The sequence below is a fragment of the Boleophthalmus pectinirostris genome, unplaced genomic scaffold (genome assembly GCF_026225935.1).
Source record: "Boleophthalmus pectinirostris isolate CB_2022bp ecotype Guang Dong unplaced genomic scaffold, ASM2622593v1 HiC_scaffold_20, whole genome shotgun sequence".
In the NCBI taxonomy this organism is placed as follows: domain Eukaryota; kingdom Metazoa; phylum Chordata; class Actinopteri; order Gobiiformes; family Gobiidae; genus Boleophthalmus; species Boleophthalmus pectinirostris.
This window is the reverse complement of record NW_026571153.1, coordinates 883,015-895,514: the sequence shown is the minus strand read 5'-3', so window position 1 is coordinate 895,514 and position 12,500 is coordinate 883,015. Positions and strand designations below refer to the sequence as shown.

General features: G+C 40.7%; 1 protein-coding gene across 1 annotated transcript in view; it reads left to right on the top strand.

Moving 5' to 3' along the window:
* Positions 1-274: 274 nt before the first annotated feature.
* The window catches only part of LOC129409876 (oxidized low-density lipoprotein receptor 1-like), a 22,171-nt gene continuing 9,945 nt past the window's right edge, over positions 275-12,500 (top strand). The window contains exons 1-2 of the mRNA XM_055156783.1: positions 275-340; positions 9,094-9,155. Coding sequence (XP_055012758.1) covers positions 9,101-9,155 — 55 coding nt within the window. The 5' untranslated portion in view covers positions 275-340; positions 9,094-9,100. The remainder of the gene's footprint in view (positions 341-9,093; positions 9,156-12,500) is intronic.

Sequence of the window (12,500 nt, the reverse complement as noted above, 5' to 3'; positions counted from 1 at the left end):
GTGTGTTTCCTGCAGCAGCAGTAGAACAGGTAGGACCAGAGCGACTCTCCCTGTGGTTTGTGTGTTGTATGTGTGTGTGTGTGTGTGTTGTATATGTGTGTGTGTGTGTTGTATATGTGTGTGTGTGTGTATGTGTGTGTGTGTGTGTATGTGTGTGTGTGTGTGTTGTATGTGTGTGTGTGTGTGTTGTGTGTGTGTGTGTTGTATTGCGTGTGTTGTGTGTTCATCATTCTTTCATTATCTGCAGATCTGTTCTGGTGTGTGTAGCTGCAGGTCACACTTCTGCTCTTCGTCGTCTTCGTCGTCTTCGTCGTCGTCTTCACAAACGTCACAGACAAAGGTATTTCTGCAGTTTTATTACTTCAGCTTTTGGATTTCATCAGAAACTTTTCCACACTGACCCAGACTCTGACTCCACACGTCTGCGCCAAGTCTGACAAAACCACCACGGACTTACCACTTCAATTACAAAACTAACCCAGTCCGAAAAGCGAACAAACACACAAACTCTTCTGCCTCACTGGAAAAAAAACTCAACTCTCTCTGTGCTAAAGTTAAAATGATTTAAATTTAAAAACATTTGTCTTTATTTGAGTCGATTCAATTTGAAAAGTGAAATGATCCACCAGTGGAATAAATGTTTTTTTTTTATTCAAGCAACATTAGATTTAGTTGTTTTTTTTTTTAATGTTAAGTTTAGTTTAGTTTACTTTATTTTATTTTACTTATTTAGTGTCATGCACCATTTAGATCAACAATAACATAAACCATCAGCAGACAGATCACACATCAAATTTATTTCAAAGTAAAACATCCAGTATATGAAAATAAAACATCTTGTTTTATTAACAAACATATTTTATATTGTCAGATAGACTATCCTGAGCACAAATTGTCAAATAATAAGCATATCTGGATGATTCTTTACTTGGGGATGTAGCCACCTTTTCTTCTGCACCAGAGTAAGGAGCCTGTTGTCCATTGAAGACGTCACGTTTTCAATTTCAGCAGGTTTAATGTTTTTTGCAGCCTTTACAAAAGTGATAGGTTCACCTTTACACCTATACTCAATATTCAATAACAGGAGAGAAGACAAGAGATTAATATCTTTTACACGTGTGGAGGGAGTAACCGAGAGAAGGACTTTAGTTACATGTAACTTGCTGTTCTCTCAAATACTCTCTAAAGTCTCCTCTCGTTTCTCCACGCCTTTTATTCAGTATTAGGACCCCTAGTTACAATGGGAACTACTCCTCTCAGAACGGGAGGGGGAACATGCAAACATTAAACATTTAGGAGTAGTTCCTCTTTTGCTTACAGGAAAAACAAAAATAACACTTCAATACAGTATTCAGGCCAGAGTTAAGGTCAGTCTGCCCTCCTCATTTCATCCTCCTTAGTTTTATCCTCCTCAAGCAATGGTCGCCCAAGATGTTTCCTGTTATTGAATTTGATAGGACTTCGTGACCTTCTGCAAACTCATGAAATCTGCAATACTCAGAAACAGAATCGTTTAAGTGCACATATTGATATATTGATTATAATTAGATTGAGTAGCCAAAAGTGAATATTACATTACCATTACATACACAGTGAGATTAATATAAATGTTGAATCCATCAAAAAGCTTCCCACAACTTATCCTTTGATGAGAACTGTTTTCCATTTTCAAAAACCCTTCTTTTCAGGATCGACCACAGATTTTCTATACAGTTTAAATGGGGTGAGGATGCTGGTCCTGTAGGAAGCCCTTTGATGCCAGTCAGCAGTAAACTTGGATGCATGACTTGGAGATTATCCTGCATGAACATCATTTTCTTGAGCTGCGCAGCTGGTTTCTTCTTCAACCACGGAAGGAAATTTTCTCCTAGGAATTTGCAGTAATTTGCCGAATCCATTTTCACTCCTTCTGCAACCCGGAAAAGGGCCAATGAGTTCATTTTTGATGATGCCCGCCCACATCATAACACCTCCACCTTTGCTGACGCCTCAACCTGGGTGGAGCATCGGTACCTTCGACTATCCAACCTTCAGCCCAACCGTCCGAGAGCATCGAGGGGCACGTATCTCATCAGTCCAGATAACTTGCCCAAAATCCAATTTCATATACTTCTTACTCCATGCCAGTCTTTTGTCCTTGTGTTTTTGATTAAGTGGAGGCCTTGTTTTCACTTTTTGGACCTTACCAAGTGTTTTCAGAACATGATTCCTTGAGCTCTTTGGGGTGTGGCCTGGACCAACAGCAGAAAAGATGCTTGCACTGGAACTCAACGGCTGTTTGATCATTTCTCTCTTTAAAGCTGACAAATCTCGAGCTGTTAGCTTCCTCCTTGGAGCCTCTTCATGTTTTTTTCTTGTTTTTTCACCATTGGAAACAAAGGCCTTGATTGTCCTATGGTCTCGGTCCAATAATCTTGCTATTTCAATCGTTGGTCGCCTTCTCCTTACTACTGAGGTCCTTCTTCTTTCCCATCTTTAGTGCTTATGGTCACAGAACACAGAATACTCCCCTTTATAAATGCCTGCAGAATAATTTGGTTCACAGCATATTAACATTTTAACACATTTTTACTCAATATGTAAATGCTTCAAATATTTGATGCTTTTGGTTAATCAACTGCCTTATCAGGCATGAATTAATACCACTTTTTCGTTAGTGGAACATATCTGAATCAAGAAATTATTTTAAAAAAACTGACTTGCATAATAATTTGGGTCACAGTGTAAAGTGTCGTCTTACGGACGTCCCAGACTTTCAACACAAACTGAGCCAACTTCAAAACATTAAATTTAAACAAATACTTGAGTCTCTCCTCATCAGACAGAACAAACCAACAGTGAGACACATTAGACACGACGAAGGTCATGATACAAACGACAGTAAAACACAAAATACTTTTCATTTTCAACCTCCTTTAAGCGGCACAGACACATGTGCTCCTCCTCTGGGACTGAGTGGAATCGTCCCGTCTCCAAGGCCACAGGCAAAGTCCCACACCTCAACTGGGCCCATCCTGACCTCTGACCTCTGACCTCTGACCTCTGACCTGACCTCCACTGTTGGGCAAGTTACTTTGAAACTGTAATGTGTTATTTATTACCTATTACTGTCATTTCAAAGTCATTCATTACATTACAATATTACTGCATTTAAAATGTAAGACATTACATTACTATTACATTACTTTAAGTTACTCTCACCAAAATAACTTTTGCGCTGTATATGGACTGAACCAGGACTGAACCAGGTCTAAACCAGGTCTAAACCAGGTCTAACCCAGGTCTAAACCAGGACTAAACCAGGACTAAACCAGGTCTAAACTAAACCAGGACTAAACCAGGTAAACTAAACCAGGTCTAAACCAGGAAACCAGGACTAAACCAGGAAAACTAAACCAGGACTAAACCAGGTCTAAACCAGGTCTAAACCAGGTAAACTAAACCAGGTCTAAACCAGGTCTAAACCAGGTCTAAACCAGGTCTAAACCCACCACTTCAATCCAGGTTAAAAAACATTGTAACGTGAGTTACTCACATTTGTACCGAGTAAAATATTACTATTTTTTCCCCTGTAATGACGAACATTTCTGCGTTACAGCAAAAAGTAATGCATCCTTTAATTACAGACAGTGAACCATTTACACCTGAACCTGAGCAGAGGTCTGAACCAGCAGAGGTCAGAGGTCAGAGGTCAGCAGTTTTGGGAGAACGCGCGCTTATAAAAACGAATTACAGGTTAGTATAGAGGATTTTTTAAGGGAGAAGAAATACAGCGACAGTCCTTTGCGCGTTCAGAATCACTGTTGAAGTTTCCTCTAGAGAGTAATTTATCACGACCGACGCGTGTTTTTAGACCCTCGTCGTGCCGCTTCGGTCGCACCATCGCTGACGAGATCTCCAAGAATCACCTCAGTGAATTTGAACCTCCTAAACCTTTCCTTCCTTACAACCGAAACACTTTCCTTTTGCGGCAACACCAACAGCCATTCAAAACCTCGTCTAACCCGATCGACACACAGTTGATACGATTTCGTTCTTTTTTTTCGCAAAAATGCCTCAAGAACCGCTCGACAGTTAAATACACAAGAACTGACCTAACGACAAACACAAAATCCTCCAGACAACCCAATAAAAACAACAGCCACTTATACTTATCACACAAAATAACACACAGATTGAGACATTTATTCCTTTATAACATCAGATCACAATTCTCGTCTTAAGGAACTCTCTTCCAGGACGATTTTGAACATCAAAAAAACCATCGCTGGCTTGACCACAAGATTATGCATCTTTTCACAGAAGATTTCATTTTTGTTTAACTCAACACAGCTCTTACAAAACACCTCAATGCCTTTTACACAACACATTTCATGTTATGGCTTTACAACCAACCTCACACGTCAGAACACATTGACCACACAGCACTCTGACACAACCACTGACACACCTAACAGACCAACCAACCTTCCACACTTCATCACAAAACTAGTTCACACTCGAACACACACAACTTATAGAACAAAAAGTCATTACATGAACACACACAAACATTTCCACACACACACACCCACGTACCACACAACCATACATTCACACAACACATTTACACACACTTTACACAACACACACACACACACTTACACACACAACACACACACATACACACACACACACACACACACACACACACACACACACACATACAACACACACACACACAACGTACACACACACACACACACTATTACTCACACACTGGGAACATATACATACACAGACACACACAACACACACTATTACACACACACACAACACCACACCCACCACACACACACACACACACACACACACACACACCACACACACACACACACACACACACACACACATACACACACACACACACACACACACACACATACACACACACACACACACACACACACACACACACACAACACACACACACATACACACACACACACACACACACACACACACACACATGTAAACGATGGAAAAGCACATTTCTCAAAAAGAAAAAAAAGAAAAAATGAACCCAAACTTGTTCCTGACAGAGTTTGAGACGTGTTGAACATTGATCACAGAACTTAAATATTTACAGACAACAAAATAAATGACGCTTTATGCAAACAAAATATCATTTTAAACCCAAAACCTTTTTTTTTTTTTTTTTTTTCTCGTCACTCACCCTGACACCAAAACTAAAATTCTTTATCGTTTGTTTTTGAAGTGGTGAATATTTGGGCTTCAGGTTTTCACCCAAAATATTACACACACTGATACACACACACACACACACACACACACACACACACACACACACACACACACACACACACACACACAGACACACACTGACACACACACACACACACACAGACACACACACACACACACACACACACACACACACACACACACACTGACACACACACACACACACAGACACACACACACACACACACACTGATACACACACACACACACGCACACACACGCAGACACACATTATAAACAACAGAAAAACCCAATTCGTATTTATTTGTTTTTATTTAGTATTTATTTGTATTTATTTAGTATTTATTTGTATTTATTTATATTTAGTGTTGCTGATTTGGTTTTGCTTTGCTCAAATAAATTAATAAATAAAAAAGTATTACTCAAGTTTACAGAACGCTTGTAAAAAGAAAAAAATATATATCTTTACAGACAATTCATAAAATTGAAAATGAAAGAAATTGAATTTGAAAGAAATCCAAATACAATTTTTCTTTCTCCTGCAACCGAACTTGAAATTATAACCAATGTAAATGAATTTCAAAATAAGCGGTCAACAGATGTTTATGATATTAATATGATTATAGTTAAAAACTTTATTAAACCTCTGACGTTTATTTTGAATCCATGATTTCTAAAGGGATTATTCCCACTACAAAAATGGAGATGTATGTGTTCAATAATTACAGCCCGGCGTCTTTACTCTCAATTTTCACAAATTCTAGAAAAATGATACAATAATCGATTGGAATCAATTTTTAGATAAACATGAAATAATCAGTGAGTCAGTTTGGGTTTGGGATAAAAAACAGTCTGTTGTGGAGGTTTTCATTGATCTAAAGAAAGTTTTTGACACTTTTGACGTTCTAAACCACTCAGTATGACTCAAAAACCTTCAACTGTCCGACATAACGGGCCTGACACTAAACTGAAAACTATCTGACCGGAAAAATAACAGTTTGTGAAAATAAAACACTTCCAGGTTTAGGAGTGCTGCTCGTGGTTTGCCACAAGGCTCAATTTTGGGACCTAAATTATTTAATTTGTACATAAACGACATATTTAAAACATCTGATGTTTTAAAAATGATTTTATTTGCAGATGACATCAGTATGTTTTTTTTCCAGTGACAATTATAAATAACTTATTACAACCATGAAGACGGAGTTCAGTCAAATCAAGTTATGGATGATTCCCTAAATTTAAACAAGATAAAAATTATTCAAATATTTTTTTGGTAATTTAAAAGAAATTCAGAACTTTCAATCGATGTTGACGGGGTTAAAATCGAGTGGGTTTCTGATAATAAATGTTTAGGTGTAAAGATGAAACGCTAAACTGGAAACCACACGTCAGCTTCACACAATCTAATCTCATCTGACTCACTTTATTGAAACTTGGGGCAATAAAACATCCAAACCTCTTCTGCTTTTCAAACTGTAAAAACATAAACCGTGCTGTGTGAGGGTTTCTTTCTGCCCCTCTACCCCTCCTTTCCCTGCTCCCTCTTCTCTTCTCTCACCTTATTTGGTTTTTCCTGGGCTGGTCCCCAAATCATCTCACCTGCTGAGCTCCACTCCTGATCCTCGTCAGTAATCATCTCCGGCAATAAAACACCTGCTCTCCTGCTCTCCTGCTCTCCTGCTCTCCTGCTCTCCTGCTCTCCTGCTCTCCTGCTCTCCTGCTCTCCTGCTCTCCTGCTCTCCTGCTCTCCAGCGCCGGATCTTTCCGTCAACCAAGTGTTCTTCCGTTTTGGAGCCAGTCTCATCCCGTTACCACCAGTTTCCGTAAGCCTCCGGTCAGTCTCCATCTCCACAGACTCTCCCATCTGCAGCCGACCCAGACCCGTCCTGCCTCCCCTGGAATCTATCCCCCGTCACGACTATTTTTTGTAAAATAAATACTTTTTTTCCCCTCTGCATATTTGGGTCCGACCAGTGATTCTTTAACACACTGAGGATAAAGCAAAGGTCGTTACCGGGATCATACGAACAACTGTTCATATCAAAATTATATATATTATATATATATATATATATTATATATATATATATTTGATTTAAATTTCTACAATTCAAAAATCATGTGATGTTAAGTCAAATAAGAGCAGTAGAACAGAGCAAGTGCACAGGGAAAAAACACATTCATGTGTTATTCTCCCGTGAATAAAAAGAAAATAAAAATAAATATCGCCTGAAACAACCTGCATAGACTGATGCTTGTCCTAAGTGACCTGCCACATGAGGGACACGCACACAAACACACACAACAAACACACACAAAACACAAAAACACACCTTTCCATCGTCAACCTGGAGAACACGGACCACGTTTCCTTCTGTAGTTACTGCGTGTGTGAGCGCGTGTGGATCGTGTTTTCTCCGTACGCGGCCTAAACTTCCTCCTGTGCGGCTCTAAACCAGACTAAATTAAAACCAACTAACCAGTACTAAACCAGAACTAAAACAGATAAACCAAAACCAACTACAGCTAAAAGGACTAAAACAGAACTAAACCAGTGATCTCATATTAAAGTTTCTCTATCAATAATATTTTTATAGTTAAGAAGACTGGACTTTTTATTGTCTTTAAGTCGAAAAAGTTATTATGTTCAGATTTCCTCGTCTTGTACTTACAACAAACGTTTCTTATCATGAGACTTAACAGTTTGGAGAGATTGTTAAACAATAAATGACTTTATGTCACTTTTTTTAATCTGTTTCTTTTTGATTGCCATTGTATAAGTTTAAATGTTCAAATGAAGCTTTTCTCAGCAATTTTTAGTGAGATTAAATGAGATTAATTAGTTAATTAATTACAGTTAATTATTAATCCTCAATTTTTTTAATCGTGACAGCACAATTATTATATATATATATATTTTTTTTTTTTTTTTTTTTGTTGAGAATCATTGTGTGTTGTGTGTGTGTGTGTGATGTGTTGTGTGTGTGTGTTGTGTGTGTGTGTGTTGTGTGTGTGTGTGTGTGTGTGTGTGTGTGTGTGATGATTTGTTTCACTTTTGGAACAAACTCAAAATTAATAATAATAATTAAAAATAAATATTATTGTTTGTTGTTTGTTGTTTGTTTTTATTGTTTGTTGTTTATTGTTTGTATTGTTTTGTTTGTTGTTTATTGTTTGTTGTTTATTGTTGTTTATTGTTTGTTTTTGTTGTTTGTTGTTATTGTTTTTTGTTTGTTGTTGTTTACTGTTTGTTGTTTATTGTTTGTTGTTGTTTATTGTTTGTTGTTGTTTGTTGTTTATTGTTGTTGTTGTGGTTGTTTGTTGTTGTTTATTGTTTGTTGTTTATGTTTGTTGTTTATTGTTTGTTGTTGTTTATTGTTTGTTGTTGTTTATTGTTGTTGGTTGTTTGTTGTTTGTTGTTTATTGTTTTTGTTTGTGTTGTTGTTTGTTGTTTATTGTTGTTTGTTGTTGTTTGTTGTTGTTTATGTTTTGTTGTTTATTGTTGTTTGTTATTGTTGTTGTTTTATTGTTTGTGTTATTGTTTTGTTGTTTATTGTTTGTTTTTGTTGTTGTTTGTTTGTGTTTATTGTTTGTTGTTTTGTTGTTTATTTTATTGTTTGTTGTTTGTTTATTGTTTATTGTTTGTTGTTGTTGTTTGTTGTTTATTGTTTGTTTTTATTGTTTTTTGTTTGTTGTTTATTGTTTATTGTTGTTTATTTATTGTTTATTGTTTATTGTTTATTTATTGTTTGTTGTTTGTTTATTGTTTATTGTTTGTTGTTTATTGTTGTTTATTTATTGTTTGTTGTTTGTTGTTTGTTGCAGTTGTGTGATGAGAGCGGCGCGCTGGCTCCCCCTGGTGGTGGTCGTCGTTCCTCTGCTCTCAGGTCAGTGTCGTTCCTCTGCTCTCAGGTCAGTGTCGTTCCTCTGCTCTCAGGTCAGTGTCGTTTAAGTTCCAGAATGTTCCGTGACACGTTTGTGTGCGGCTCCACTCGCAGAATCTTTTGGCCGGATTTTAAAACTTAAAACTCTCCTTAAATCTGTCGCTGCAGTTTGACACCAGAGCAAAGCTTTTTTTCTTTTCTTTTTTTTTACACTCGAACCAAAACGACGACTTGAGTCTAGAAAATCTGAGATTAAAGTCCAGATAAACGTTCAGAGGCTCAGAGAAGAAACGACGAGAGAAAAATCTGAGGAGAACAGCTCTGAGTGAAGAACGTCTCTATCTCTCTCTCCATCACTCACTCTCTCATCTCTCCATCTCTCACTCTCTCACATCTCTCCATCTCTCACTCTCTCCATCTCTCCATCTCTCTGTCTCTCCATCTCTGTCTCTCCATCTCTCTGTCTCTCCATCTCTCTTTCTCTCCGTCTCTCTGTCTCTCTGTCTCTCCATCTCTCCATCTCTCACTCTCTCCATCTCTCACTCTCTCCATCTCTCTGTCTCTCCATCTCTCTCTCTCTCTCTCTCCATCTCTCTGTCTCTCCATCTCTCTGTCTCTCCATCTCTCTTTCTCTGTCTCTCTGTCTCTCTGTCTCTCCATCTCTCTGTCTCTCTTCATCTCTCTCTCTCTCCATCTCTCTCTCTCTGTCTCTCCATCTCTCTGTCTCTCCATCTCTCTTTCTCTCCGTCTCTCGTCTCTCTGTCTCTCTGTCTCTCCATCTCTCTGTCTCTCCATCTCTCCGTCTCTGTCTCTCTGTCTCTCCATCTCTCTGTCTCTCCATCTCTCCGTCTCTGTCTCTCTGTCTCTCCGTCTCTCTGTCTCTCTGTTTCTCCCTCCATCTCTCCATCTCTCCATCTCTCTGTTCTCCATCCTCTGTCTCTCCTTCTCTCCTTCTCTCTTTCTCTCTTCTCTCCTTCTCTCCTTCTCTCCTTCTCTCTTTCTCTCCTTCTCTCTTTCTCTCTTTCTGTCTTTCTCTCCTTCTCTCTTTCTCTCTTTCTCTCTTTCTCTCCTTCTCTCTTTCTCTCCTTCTCTCTTTCTCTCCTTCTCTCTTTCTCCTTCTCTCTTTCTCTCCTTCTCTCCTTCTCTCTTTCTCTCTTTCTCTCCTTCTCTCCTTCTCTCCTTCTCTCTTTCTCTCTTTCTCTCCTTCTCTCCATCTCTGTCTCTCCATCTCTCCTTCTCTCTTCTCTCTCATCTCTCCGTCTCTCTGTTTCTCCCTCCATCTCTCTTTCTCTCTTTCTCTCCTTCTCTCCTTCTCTCCTTCTCTCCTTCTCTCCTTCTCTCCTTCTCTTTCTCTCTTTCTCTCCTTCTCTCTTTCTCTCCTTCTCTCCTTCTCTCTTTCTCTCCTTCTCTCCTTCTCTCTTTCTCTCCATCTCTCCATCTCTCCGTCTCTCCATCTCTCTTTCTCTCCGTCTCTCCGTCTCTCTGTCTCTCTGTCTCTCTGTCTCTCCATCTCTCCGTCTCTCCGTCTCTCTGTTTCTCCCTCCATCTCTCCATCTCTCTGTCTCTCATTCCTCTTCTTAACGGACGTTCTAGAAACATTAACTCTGTAAACGTTTAAACGAGTGACTCTTTAAACTCTTTCCTCTGTGCAGATGTTTTAGTTTTTGTCACAGCTTTTTTCATGACGACAAAAACACAAAACAGGTCCAGTCGGCAAAAAATTTAACTCACATTTACATCAAAAAAAATAAAATAAAATGAATTGACCTTGACTGACGTTTTTATGTAACTTTATTTCACATTCTCATTTGCAGGTTTTATTGTCATTTAAATCTTTGACTGTGTGTAACAAAACATTTCTTTGTTCCACAGTCAAATAAATGTTTTATTAGGGGCATTTTATCTCCTGACGTGTGCACGGGCTCACGCTCACGCTCACGCTCACACTCACTCACACGCTCACGCTCACGCTCACACTCGCTCACACTCACACTCACGCTCACGCTCACGCTCACTCACACGCTCACGCTCACGCTCACACTCGCTCACGCTCACGCTCACGCTCACACTCACACTCACACTCACTCACGCTCACGCTCACACTCACACTCACTCACACTCACACTCACTCACGCTCACGCTCACACTCACACTCACACTCGCTCACGCTCACGCTCACGCTCACGCTCACACTCACTCACGCTCACGCTCACGCTCACTCACGCTCACTCACGCTCACGCTCACGCTCACACGCTCACGCTCACGCTCACGCTCACACTCACTCACGCTCACGCTCACGCTCACACTCACACTCACTCACGCTCACGCTCACACTCACGCTCACGCTCACGCTCACACTCACTCACGCTCACGCTCACTCACACTCACACTCACACTCACTCACAGCTCACTCACGCTCACACTCACACTCACTCACGCTCACGCTCACGCTCAACGCTTCACGTCACACTCACTCACACTCACTCACACTCACGCTCACTCGCACTCACACTCACACTCACGCTCACGCTCACTCACACTCACGCTCACTCGCACTCAACTCACGCACTCACACTCACACTCGCTCACGCTCACGCTCACACTCACTACACGCTCACGCTCACGCTCACGCTCACGCTCACGCTCACACTCACGCTCACGCTCACTCGCACTCACACTCACTCACGCTCACGCTCACGCTCACGCTCACACTCACACTCGCTCACGCTCACGCTCACGCTCACACTCACTCACGCTCACGCTCACGCTCACGCTCACACTCACACTCACACTCACTCACACTCGCCACTCGCTCACGCTCACGCTCACGCTCGTCACACACTCACACGCTCACACTCACGCTCACACACGCTCGCTCACGCTCGCACTCGCACACTCACGCTCACGCTCACGCTCACGCTCACCTCACGCTCACGCTCACGCTCACGCTCACGCTCACGCTCACGCTCACTCAGACTCACACTCACACTCACACTCGCTCACGCTCACGCTCACGCACGCTCACGCTCACGCTCACGCTCACGCTCACACTCACTCACACTCACACTCACTCACACTCACGCTCACGTCTTAAAGTGACACACCTGTGGTCAAACTAAAAGAGCGAGAACAACAAATGGCCGCTGAAGGATTCTGGTCAAAAGTCGGAGCTGTGACCCGTTTGTGTCGGCGAGAATCAAAACTGTTCAAACAAATTCACCTGTTGCCTCCAGGACTCAACACAAAACAGGTTTTTCAGGAACCAGACTCTCGTCGAACTCGTCACCAGCAATTAACTCCAGCAATTAACTCCAGCAATTAACTCCAGGAATTTAGACTGGGAGTGT